Source organism: Sceloporus undulatus, chromosome 4 (genome assembly GCF_019175285.1).
Source record: "Sceloporus undulatus isolate JIND9_A2432 ecotype Alabama chromosome 4, SceUnd_v1.1, whole genome shotgun sequence".
NCBI classification, from domain to species: domain Eukaryota; kingdom Metazoa; phylum Chordata; class Lepidosauria; order Squamata; family Phrynosomatidae; genus Sceloporus; species Sceloporus undulatus.
In genome coordinates this window covers 11,900,508-11,913,405 of record NC_056525.1, presented here as the reverse complement: position 1 = coordinate 11,913,405, position 12,898 = coordinate 11,900,508, and the positions used below count along the sequence as shown (strand labels likewise).

General features: G+C 42.2%; 1 protein-coding gene across 2 annotated transcripts in view; it reads left to right on the top strand.

Annotated features, from left to right (window-relative positions):
- The window catches only part of SLCO4A1 (solute carrier organic anion transporter family member 4A1), an 83,208-nt gene extending 73,311 nt beyond the window's left edge, over window positions 1-9,897 (top strand). For both annotated transcript variants that reach the window (XM_042461253.1, XM_042461254.1), the window contains exons 11-12: window positions 7,829-7,977; window positions 8,371-9,897. In XM_042461253.1, the coding sequence (XP_042317187.1) occupies window positions 7,829-7,977; window positions 8,371-8,520 (299 nt within the window). In that variant the 3' untranslated portion in view covers window positions 8,521-9,897. The remainder of the gene's footprint in view (window positions 1-7,828; window positions 7,978-8,370) is intronic.
- Window positions 9,898-12,898: the final 3,001 nt, after the last annotated feature.

Sequence of the window (12,898 nt, the reverse complement as noted above, 5' to 3'; positions counted from 1 at the left end):
TTATGTATTACTCGCCCTGCCATGCTGGCTGCAAACAGTATCAACCACTCATGAGAGTGGGAAAAAGGTGTGTTCTGAGGAGAGCTTCCACCCCCCCCCTTCTTATACTTGCCATTGCCAAAGTCAAGTTGATATTTAACCAAATTTTAATTAACATAAAAATCAATTATAGCAGTGGCTTCCATGTCATGCTTTTTTTAAAATCAGGAAGTGAACCGGTAGTGACCACTGAGTCACTTCCTTTAATAAATGTCCTCTCTGGTCCTAAAATGGCCCAGGACCCTGGTAAAACTTGGTGGGTCCCACATCCCTTAGAGGTATTTTGGGACATAAAAAATTGTTATTGCTTTTTGTTTGTTTGGTGTTTGTTTGTGTGAGTATAGTAGGAGGTCCACTAGTGTTTAAAATCACCAAATAAATCAAAAGTCCCCTATCAGGGAGGGAAGAATGAACAATAGGTGTAAAACCCTGATTACTTCATCCTTATATGCAGTGACCAAATGTGACTGTAGTTCCCTGCTGTAGGAGGAAATATTTTGTGCCATTTTCAGCATCCTGGGGATTTTTATATTGTATTTTCTTTCCTCCATAGCTGATTATCTAGAGTGCTTTACTAGACAGCATTTTGATTGCATTGTTTTTTAGATCCGTGTTTGATCCACAGAAATCTGTAGGTATCCATGGGCTTCTTCTAAATTGGTACGTGTTGCTGTTTGCTTTCTAAGGTTTACCATGAATGCGCTGCATTTTGGGGCCTGCTCCCCCTTCATCTGGTTTGGCTACCGCGGGGAAATGTTCATCTTCATGCGAGAGAAGGACCCTTCTTTTGCTTTTCATCTTTGTTGTCATTCTCTTCACATTCCTAAGCAGTATTCCTGCTCTGACAGCTACTTTACGGTACCAGAGGAATCACACTTAACTCCTCAAAACATGTCAGAAAAGAATGATTTGCTTGTCCCTGAACCACTATACCACTCCACTGTGCTGACAGCACATTATGTGCACTTTACTTACATTCCATTTAGCACTGGCTACAAGTCAATGTTGCTGAATACTAAAGTCAGAAACATTGTATTTCTTATTTCTGTGTATGATTGTCACTATGGTCGTGTTACCTGGTGCGTAATTGATGGTGTCACACACCCCCATAGACCTCCTCCCATCGTCCTCTTGCAAGACTGAATGTAAGATTCTGCATAAAAGCAGATGCCTTTTAAAATGCTTTTCTTTCACAAGCATGATTTTATCTAGTAACACCAGCTTTTTGCAAATGTTATATGAAACTAGATTGAAAATGAGAGCCATGTGGTGTATTGGCTTGGCATTGGTTGAATTCCAGGAGCAAGGGTTTGTATCCCTACTCAGCCATGGAAACACATTGGGTGACTTTGGGCAAGTCACTCACTCAGCTTTTAGAGAAAATCATAGAATCATAGAGTTGGAAGAGACCGCAAGGGCCATCCAGTCCAACCCCCTGCCATGCAGGAATCCAGATCAAAGCATCCCCGACAGATGGCCATCCAGCCTCCGTTTGAAGACCTCCAAGAGGGAGAATCACACACTCCTAGGAAGTGTGTTCCACTGTCAAAAGCCCTACTGTCAGGAATTCCTCCTAATGTTGAGGTGGATCTCTTTTCCTGCAGCTTGCATCCATTGCTCTGGGTCCTAGTCTCTGGCAGCAGAAAACAAGCTTGCTCCCTCCTCAATATGACATCCCTTCAAATATTTAAACAGGGCTATCATATCACCTCTTAACCTTCTTTTCTCCAGGCTAAACATCCCCAGCTCCCTAAGTCGTTCCTCATAGGGCATGGTTTCCAGACCTTTCACCATTTAGTCGCCCCTCTTGGACACGCTCCAGTTCTCAATGTCCTTTTGAATTGTGGCGCCCAGAACTGGACACAATATTCCAGGTGGGGCCTGACCAGAGCAGAAAAAGTGGCACTGTTACTTCCTTGATCTTGACACTATACTTCTATTGATGCAGCCCAAAATGCATTGGCCTTTAGCTGCCGCATCGCACTGTTGACTCATGTTCAACTGTGGTCTACTTGGACTCCTAGATCCCTTTCACACGTAGTTTCATTCCAGCCAGTGTCACCCATCCTATATCTGTGCATTTTATTTTTCCGCCCTAAGTGCAATACCTTACATTTCTCCGTGTTGAATTTCATTTTGTTAGCTTTGGCCCAGCTTTCTAGTCTATCAGGTCATTTTCAATCTTGATCCTGTCTCTGGGGTATTAGCTATTCCTCCTAATTTGGTGTCATCTGCAATTTGATAAGTATGCTCCCAATTCTGTCATCCAGGTCATGATAAAAGTTGAATGCACTGGGCCCAGGACAGAGCCCGTGGGACCCCACTGGTCACTTCTCTCCAGGATGAAAAGGTGCCATTTGCCCCTTGGGTTCGTCCGGTCAACCAGTTACAAATCCACTTAACAGTTGCCTTGTCTAGCCCACATTTTACAAGCTTGTTTGCAAGAATGTCATGGGGAACTTTGCAAAGGCCTTAGTGAAATCAAGATATACTATATCCACAGCATTCCCTTCATCTACCAGCTGGTAATTTTATACAAAGAAAGAATTAGATTTGTCTGGCATTACTTGTTTCTCTGAAACCCATGTTGACTTTTTGTGTTATGGCATTGCCTTCTAGATGTTCACAGATTCTCTGTTTAATGATCTGCTCTAGAATTTTCCTGGTATTGATGTCAGACTAACTGGACGATAATTGTTGGGATCCTCTTTCTTCCCCTTTTTGAAGAAGGGGACAACGTTTTGCCCTCCCCAGTCTGCTGGGACTTTCTCCTGTTCTCCATAGTTTTTCAAAGATTATTGCCAAGGCTCTGATATTAAACGTCTCTGAAAAATCTTGCCAAGAAAAAACCTATGACAGGGTTTCCATAAATCATGTGTGTTTGTCCCTCTGTGTGTGTTGTGCCTTCATCATTTCTGATTTATGGCAACCCTAAGGCAAACCTATCATGGAGTTTTTTTTGCAAGATTTGTTCAGAAACGGTTTACCATTGCCCTCCTCTGAGGCTGAAAGTGTGTGACTTGCCCAAGTCATAGGGGAGGCAATTTTGCTGTGTGTGTGAGAGAGAGAGGGATTGAAAACCCAGGGACACTGCTTGTTTGGTTGCTGGGATTCAACCCCAAAAACACACCAGAGCAAAAATGCATCCCAGCTGGGGTTGATCACATACACATTGCTGGGGTGCATTTTGCTCCGTGCATGTAGGGGTGGGATTGAAAGTCAGCAGCCATGCCAGATCCAAAAGGCACCCCACACCCCACCAGTGGTCACTAGTTCGCGAGGTGCTGCTGCCTCTCAGTAGCCAGTTCGAATTCTGGGGCAACTGCGAGAGAGCAAGAAAGGGAGGTAACACCCTTTCTCACCCAGCAGCCATCCCCATTGGGGAAGGGGCTTCTGGGAGACAGCAGCACACCATCCCACCCAGCAGCCACAGCCAATAGAAGTTCTGTGCCTGGGGAGGGGCAGCAGAGTGTGTCTCTTCATACGGAGGGAGTGACCACTGTAGAAGGTGATCACCTCCCTCTGAGGTGTCACCCGGTTGTGTCCACATCCCCTGCACTCCCCTATGAATGCCCCTGATGATTGTGAAAGCTGGGTAAGGAGAAAGCTGATGGGAAAAGAGTCACTCTTTTGAAATGTGTTGTTGGAGGCTGGTTCTGCAATACCATGGACTGCCAAAAAGACAAATTCATGAATCCAAGAGAAAAGCAAGCTTGAACTCTCCCTAGACAGGCACAAACAATATAAACAGAGACCATCCATAGTTTGGAATGTCATGACAAGACATTAGAGAAGGCAATAATGCTTGATAAGGTAGAAGGAGCAGTACAAGAAAGGGGACGAGACAGGTGGATAGTCTCAATCAAGGAAGCAACAGCTCTGAGTCTGCAAGACTCGAACAGGGTTGTTAATGTTAGTGGACTTGGAGGTTTCTCATTCATAGGGTTACCATAGCCAAACTTGCCTTAATGATAGTTAACACGACATGTCCACGTGCGATATAGTGAACATGTGCAATGGTTGTGCAAAGGATGAGAACCAAAAACTGGAAAGTGAATCTGTTGAAAGTGAGTCCCTGTGGATGGTGGCTCCTAGGATCATAAAGTAAGCAAAATTCCCATTCTGTGGGGTTAGCCATCTTCCTCCTCAAATAGCAGATACACAAGTCTGAGATCCACTATTCTCACTGGAAACCCAGCGCCTAGCAGTGCTTTTTACTAGCACTGGGCTTTGTGTTGTTTTTTTAAAGAAATAAATATATCTATGACCAGAGAGATCTAGCAATCAGATGGGTACTGTCACTTCTGTGTAGTTTGAAAAAGGACAACTTGACAATTCTGAGTACCTGTCTGACTATTAATTGTGTGTCTGTTCTTACAGGAAACTGGCATAATGATCTAGTGTGTATAAGTTTTCCTATGTGAGTTTAATTTATTTTAGATGCATTTGAATATGTGACATGAACCACATATGAGGTGTTGGCTGATGGCCTCCATATAGGTGGCCAGTGAATCTGCTTTGGGTTTTGTTTGAACTGTGAAGAAGCTCTATAAGTGTTGAATCTTTTTGGTAGTTCCTTTAAAGCTATCTAAACCCTAGAGAAGATTTGGAGTTCCATAGCATGAGCCACCAATTTGAGGTCTACAATTTAATGAAATTATATAATAGAAGACTATTGCACTATGAAATTATCACAGGTTGTTCTGCCAGCCATCATTCCTAAATGTTATTTTATGTGTTCTAGGTGTGTTCCTGACAGGCAACGGTCCTTTGCTCTAGGATCCAGGGATTGTAGTCAGGACTCTAGGTACAGTACACCATCAAAATTAGACCATCAATTGTGTAGCTTGTGAATGTGTTCTAAAAACTGGAGCAGTGCAAAGACCCACCTTCTCAAGAGGGTGTAGGACCATAGTAAACCACTGGCATAAAAGGCTTCAGTTCATAGTAGCACCACGTTTCTCAATTAAGCCAGTTAGTCAGATATTCAGGAGTGAGGGCCGGCACACATCACCCTTCCCAAACCAGAACAAACACTTTGGCTAAAACATGCATTTGATAAAGGTTCCTCCCTATAGGTATTCTATGGCTGCTGCCTTTTATCTAGCTATGTCTTTATTTCATTTTTATGCCACCTTTCTCCCAGAAAGGGGCCCAGGCAGCTCACAAATAATCAATTTTTAAAAACTTTACAATAAAATTTTAAAACAATTAAAACATCAAAATAAAAACAGTCTAAAATTACATATGTTTAAAAAAAACCAATAACTACAACAAACACCCCATATAACACACACTCCATACAATAGCCACCCCATGATTATGATTTTAATTCCACTATTTTCCACTCCCTTAGTAATCATATTTCCATTGTTTTCTTGGAAGCAGAAAAAATAGGACTCTTGAGACAATCCTCAGATTGGTTCAGAACAATTGCTCAAAGTGTGTTTCAGAGAAGCCAGGCAAATTTTAAATGAACCCAAAGAAAGCTTTAGGTATATTCACTTTGGTATGTTATAGGAGTACCAGCATGGTGTAATGGTTTCAGCTTTGGACTATGACTCTGGAGACCGGGTTCAATTTGGCTTTAAAAGTGTTTTTGTCCTTATTGAGTCTTATTCCTGTCTCCGGACTCAGGTCAGAATGGGTCTATACTGGACAGAATACTCAGGAATATTTTGCCCCCAAAGCTGCCGCAAATTCTCCCCATTACTGCACATTTTGCAGTGATACCAGACAGCTGTCTGTACATACATCCCACTGTGCCACTTAGCACTGCTGGCACTGGTGAAATCTGTTCCCTCTGAGGTAAAAATGGGTTCGTCGATTCATCACTGAGCATCGGGTGACCTCAAAAGGCGGCAGTAGATGGCACAGTGAACAACTCTGTAAAGCCATTCAGGTCCCATTCCCACTATAAAAAGAATCAGATTGCTGAGTGAATTAAATGACCCTAGTTTCCATTTGAAACCGGTCCTATCGCAATGTGATCGACTCTGTCATGATGAGTGAGGCAAAGGCAAAAGAACTGTTTTTTCCAGACACCAGCTAAAAAGAGGTTCTTTTGAAAAAACGCGATTCCAAGCTTGTCGAGCTTCAAGTGGGAATGAAAGATCGGAATTGCAGTATTCTGGAGGGGAGGGACTATCCAGAGGGGTGTTTACCATCCCATCCCTCCCCATTTTTGGGGATTTGTCATCCCCCCCCCCAGTGGTGTTTTGTCATTATTGGTGTGATGTTTGGTTCCTTTTTAAAAAAATAAAACTAAGCAATGAAGTTACAGAATGGTTTAGCACTACTTGCAAAGGTGCTCAACCACTCTGTCATTAAGCGCTTATTGTATTTACAAAAAAAAGAGAAGAAAAGAAAGAAAAGAAAACATGCCCTGTCTCCTTCTCACAGGCCTCCCTGGGTCCCGGCGCCCTCCATTTCCATCCTGTTCCTCCTCCTCCTCTTCTCCCTTCCCACCTGGCAATGTCCTTCCCCAGCCCCCAGCCCTTCCCAGCCTTGCCTTGCTCCATTGCCATCCCCTTGTCACACTCTCTCAGCCTCAGAACACACTCTTTCAAGCCTCCATCCCCCCCCCCATTTCCACGCCGGGCGTATGTCAGATGATTGACAGGGGAGTTTAAAGTGGTGCTGTCAGTGGGAACCACAATTGCCTAAAAATAAAAACCAATCTCACAGGGTAAGGAAAATAAACTTTTCATAATGAGAACTCGGGGTCTATTGAAATCGCTTTCCAAACCAGGGCAGGAGTGAATCATGAAGCGATTCATCCTGCCAGTGAGAATAACCCTCAGAGTCACTGCAGAATGCTACGGATTTTCCTGGACGATCTGAAGCAAAAGGTACGGCTTTTTGTGAGTGTGGGTATTTTTTAATTGCTTTAAGGCAGGGATGGCCTGGATTTGCTGTGGAACTTGAAGACAGCCCACATTCAAGTTGAGGCTTTGGTCCTGCCCTGTGTGGACAGGTTACAGCGAGGAGAGGAACCAGTTTTAATGACCCATGTAGACATGGCCAAAGAATGGTTCCCCCCCCCCCCCCCCCACACACACACTCATCTCCAATGGCCTGCCCTACTGATCGCACTAATGTGGCCCATAGGGGCTCTGAGTGGGAAAATTGGCCCCTGCTGCCATAGATTTGCTCACCCTTGATCTACATATTGACTTATTATTCAACAATTGACTCAGTGGGTCTACCATAGGGAGAACTAACCAGTAGGATTCAGGCCTATCTTTCCATGCTCAGCAGAACATAAATATGTACCTTCTGCCGCTCTTAGAAGGATGATGCCTTGGGGATCACCATAGATGGTTGAACTTACAGATCAGGACAAAATGTTAGCAAGATTTCATTCTAAAGTCTAGCTGTTTTAAAAGGCTGTACAGAGATCCCTGTGTTGATGAACAGACTGAAGGCTTTTATTCACTCAAGGAATATAAATTATGCTGTTATTCAAGGGAGTGTACGTGTTTGCATATAAAACAATAATACTGGGACTGGTGCTTTGAAAAATATAGGAAAATGATCCCAGCAGGTATTGTCTGTTTTAAGACTTCCCCAATTATTATTTACATTTAATCACTGAAGCTTGACCTAACTGCCTATGATGGAAACTTTTGGAACAAATCTAATGCCAGGGATTGCAACTGGGAAGATTCCACTGAGTTCTACAGGGCCAAAATTTCCAAATACTGTAAAGTTGTTTGAAGTAGTTGGACAAGATTATATAATTATATATATTGGCAACAGATATCTCTCATTACTGTCTCTTGTCTAGGTGGCATTCCAGGACCAATTGCCTTTGGATCAATGATTGACAAGTCATGTCTCCTCTGGCAGAACCAATGTGGTGAACAAGGATCTTGCTTTGTCTACCAGAATTTTGCCATGAGTCGATACACCCTGATTGCTGGCCTTATATACAAGGTAATCCAAAATTATCTTTCTGCCTCATCATTTTAGCTACCTTGGCCTAGGGACCTTTCTGGCTTCATTCTGTCCAGCTTCTATAGAGGTAGAGGTGCAGTGGTTAAATGCCTGTACTGCAGCCACTCACTCAAAACCATAAGGTTGCGCGTTCAATACCAGCAAAAGGGCTCAAGCTCGACTCAGACTTGCATCCTTCCGAGGTTGCTAAAATGAGTTCCCTGATTGTTAGAGGCAATTAGCTTACAATTGTAAACCGCTTAGACACTGATAGTTTGGTATGAAGTGGTATATAAATGAAGTTATTTGTTTACATACCAGGGAAATGGGATGGAGAGGGAGAAGGAAAAGCACAGAGAGTGGTTCTCACAATAACAATTCCTATTATTACAGGTGATGGGATCTTTGTTTTTTCTACTTTCCTGCCTGCTCTACAAACCTCCTCCACCAGAATCCATCCCAGGCAGTTCCAACACATCTGAAAATGGCAACTGTGACCTCCAGAAGAGCAAATGTCCTCATCAGTCTCAAGACAATGTATAGCACTTTGGATGTGACAAGTGACTTCCAAACAAGATACTGTGTCAAAATATGTATTAGTCTCTTCCTGTTAATGATTGATATTATTTTATTTTTGTTCATACACATACACAATTTTCAGGGTGAGTAATTTAATGCAGTTTTGGTATAATTGTAGTCTTTTCTGTGGAGAAAAAGCACACTGCAACACTTGTGCACTTGCCTTTCCACCTTGAAATGTGGTGTTGCGAAGATCTTTGAGGCCTTTTCCTGTGAAGACAAATGGAGTTGGGAGGATCTCAGAGAAAAACTCCTGCCACCATCTTGATGGCTTTTCTCCATGTGGGTGTTGTCATTTTTAAAAAATGGAGCACCACCATCTTTCAGAACAGTCGAGATGGCAGTATCGATAGGGCATGGGATTGTGTTTTTCCTCCTTGGCCCAAGTGAGGGGTATATTTTAGAGACTGCATTTCTACGGGACCTCAGAATATCACAAAGGTTTGTAGCATCAACTTTACTGACATCACAGTGTTAATTTAATTTATTTAAAGAAGGGCTAAACATAGCTTCAGACCATTCCTGTACAAATCACTTAAGACAAAACACCTGTTGTGGGCCATGTATTCAAGTTGACTTTTTGTAGTATAAGTGAGATTTGTCTGGCCTATTGCTGCTCCTAGCCAGAAAATCAGAGGCCTTTCTTGTGTCTTGCTCCTTTTCCTTCCTGTTCATCATCCCTCAATGGCTGCAAGGTTCTTGGTGACGTGCATATGTGAATCAGTCACCACAGGAGAAATACCACAATTCAGTTTTCCACACCACTTCAAGCACCATCATTTTCAAAGGAAGCCATTTATAATTCAGCTGTGTGAGTCACTGAATTACAACTTATCAAGTGATGTCCGTGCATTTGTCAGTTAACCCTTATCTTCGGCAGGCCTCTTGACAGCACAAATTTTCTATTCTTCTTCTTCTTCCTATACTTTGCCTCTTGCTTTGATTTTTCTTCCTTTAGTGCTCATTCATGTAGTGGCTCACCTAGAATATAATGCTCACCTAGAAGCAAAGAAAGCATCTCATGGAAGGGTAAATTCTTCTGAACAGCTCAGCATGAAACATAACATCTACTAGTCTTCTACTAGTTGCCCAAATGGCTAGGTTCATTTTGGTAATTACAAAGGGTATCCTATTTCAGTGAGAATCATTTTATTACCTCTGCAATATATCATAACATGGTACTCTGGCTCACCTCTATATGTGACATAGCTCATACCATAGTGTGTGTGTAATGGGCCACTGTTTGAACAGAATATGAAAAACAGAAAGGTTCCCAGTTTGCAAAAGAGTCAGGCAAGGCTGCATTCTTTCACTCTATTTGTTCAACTTGTATGCAGAAAATATACGAAGGGCGGGTTTAGACTCAGGAGGAGGAGGAAGGAACATCAACAATTTAAAATATTCAGAAGATACCATACTACTAGCAGAAACAATGGACTTGGAAAAATTACTAGGAAAAATTAAAGAAGAAAGTGCAAAGGCTTACTACTGAATGGAAAGAAAACAAAAATAATGGCCATGGAGCATCTACATAAATTCAGCCTAGATAATGAGGGAATCAAAATTGTTAAAAGATTCTCCATATCTTGGACCAACCATTAATTAAAACAGACACTGCAGTCAAGAAATCAGATGACTAGGAATAGGAAGGGCAGCTGTGAAAGAACTAGTCAAGATCCTAAAGTATAAAGATACACAAAACACTAGAGTTAGAACCATCTAAGCCATTATATTCCCCATTACCATAGAAGGATGTGAGAGATGGATAAGGAAGAAAGCATATATAAAGAAAACCAAGTCATTTGAGTTGTGCTGGGGAAGAGTGCTGAGGATCCTGTGGACAGCCAAAAAGACAAATAAATGGGTCCTAGAACAGATCAAGCCTGAGCTCTCCTTGGAAGTGAAGGTGACTAAATTGAGGCTGTCTTACTTTAGCCACATCATGAGAAGTCATTAGAAAAGACAATGGTTCTAGAAAAGGTAGAAGGCAGTAGAAAGAGAGGAAGACTCTTGGCATGTGGCTAGACTCAGAGAGGTCACAGGCCTGAACCTGCAGCACTTGAGCAGAGAGATTGAAAATAGAGGGTCTTAGAGATGTCTCATTCAGAGGGACACCCGGAGTCAAGGTCAACTCAAAGACAGCTAACAACAACAATGGGCTGCAGAATTTGAACTCTTTTCAGGCTCAGATTGTATGGCTGTTGGGACAAGGAGACGCTTTGAACACATCCCCTCCTGTCACATTTCTGCAGTTGTATTGATACACTTTGCAGTCTTCTAGCACAGAAGTGGGCAACTGGGGGAGCAATGGCTCCCTTGGGAAGACATACCAACACACACACACCCCCCCCACTACCAATATTTTCCCCCAGCGCCCCCCCGTGCACTTTGGGGGCCTTTGGGGGGGGGGGCATTTTTGCCATGTTTTAGGCCCTCCTGGGATATTTTTAGACCCAGAAGGGACTTTATTTTCAAAATAAAAAGTAACCAGAAATCACATCTGGTTTACTTTCAGGTTTTTTACCAAAAAGAAAAGAAAAAGAAGAAGCGAGGCCCTGGGGGCCACAAAACAGGCCCAGAGGCCACATGTAGTTCATGGCCTGTGCTTTATTCTAGATTGTAGGTTACCAAACATTACCAAAGAAGTATTCCACTTTTGTAACAGAGTGGAACTTAAACAGGCCCGAAATTAACAAACAGGCTACCTTGGGATCTTGGCAAGACCTCCATTGCTGATGTTTCTCTGAATTCCTCTTTTGCAAAGGCACTAAGCTGCTATTGCTCTGTGCCACTGAGAATGATTAAAATGTCAGGCCCGGGGTGAATAGGAGACCATTGCTGCTGCCATCACATAACCCCAATGAGCTTCCCATTAGCATTGAAAGGGCATCACCAGTCTGCTGAAAAACCCCTCAAGTCCTGGGGTGGGTTATGATCTTAAATCCATGTTTTATTAAATAATACAATCCACCTATGAAATTTCAAGTGAAAAAAGCAGAATGTGAAGGCAAGTATACTTGTGCACATAAGCCACATAAACTCAATGACTTGTCCTCTCTGGGAAAGGTTTTAAAGAGGAACATGACAGGAATTGTTTGTTGCAGGACCAAAACCACAATGAAGTTTATTTTTTAAAAAAATAAGGGACAAAGCCAGTTTTAAGATATGCTCAGCTTTTGGAGAGAAAATGAGAGCTTCTGACTTCTTTTGTCCCACAAAATTGCCAAAAAAATATGTGTTTGTGTGTGAATTTATGAGAGAGGGATTGCTTTTTCTAATTTTTACTCCATTTGTTCTTTGAATGGGATTGATCGATTGTTCTGACTGAGTTGTCCCAATCAGCAGAGTTACACAGTAATTCTTTTCTTGGCTTATACTCCTCCAGTTTGCAGGAGTTAAAAGATATATTTGGATACTCCTGATTATTTTTTTAAAACTACCTTCTCATAGAAAACTAGCATGGCACTACAAAAGGCAGGCCAGACTTTTCCTTTAAAATGCTACCTTTCCATATGCAATTAAATGGGGCTGGTTGGGTTTTGGTTGGGGTGCAAATATGATTTGTGTTTGAATATTACAATGGAACTGTGGTTGAATGACAAAATATGTGTTTTGTATGCAAAAGGTCCACAGTTCAGTCTTTGGTGGCATCTTCTGTTAGAAAGCCAAGACACCAGGAGATGAGATAAACTTGCCTGACTCCCTAAAAGGCTGCTTCAAAATGGAACAGTTGTTTCCGATGATTTTGTGTCTGGGTCCACAGATTAAAATCCCTATAGTTTTGAAGTCCTGATGATTTAACCATCTCTACTTAAAACATACAGAGTTTTGTCTAGACAAATTGAAGTTTAAACAGCCTCCCCTATTCAGGTTAATAATCTGAATTGCAAAGCACATACCTAGTGCTTCCACCTTAACAATATGCAAAGTTATATAGGGAAGCATCTTCCACATTTTCTTTCTATGGTTGGGATGCATACAGCATTCTTTTGACTTTCCTCCATCAGGGCCAAGCCCTTTGTTTATGCAGTACATACCACTGGGATAGGTTCATATTACTTTACAATGGAAGTATAAGAGAATGTGCCATGAGATTTCTACACAATGGTGTCCAATTGAAGCTTGAATGTCCTGCCTCATCCACATTTCTGACCAATCTATTTTCAGTTTGCCATTTGAGGTTCCCTTTCCCAGAATGTAAACAAAGCCACACCTGCAGCCACAATGTGCATTAGTCCTATGGTTTTAAGATGGATGCTTCCCCCCGCCGCTCCCCTGATGTACTGTACAGATTGGATTTTTTTTATTGTGAATTGTCATGCTGTCACCTTTTTTTCTTTTG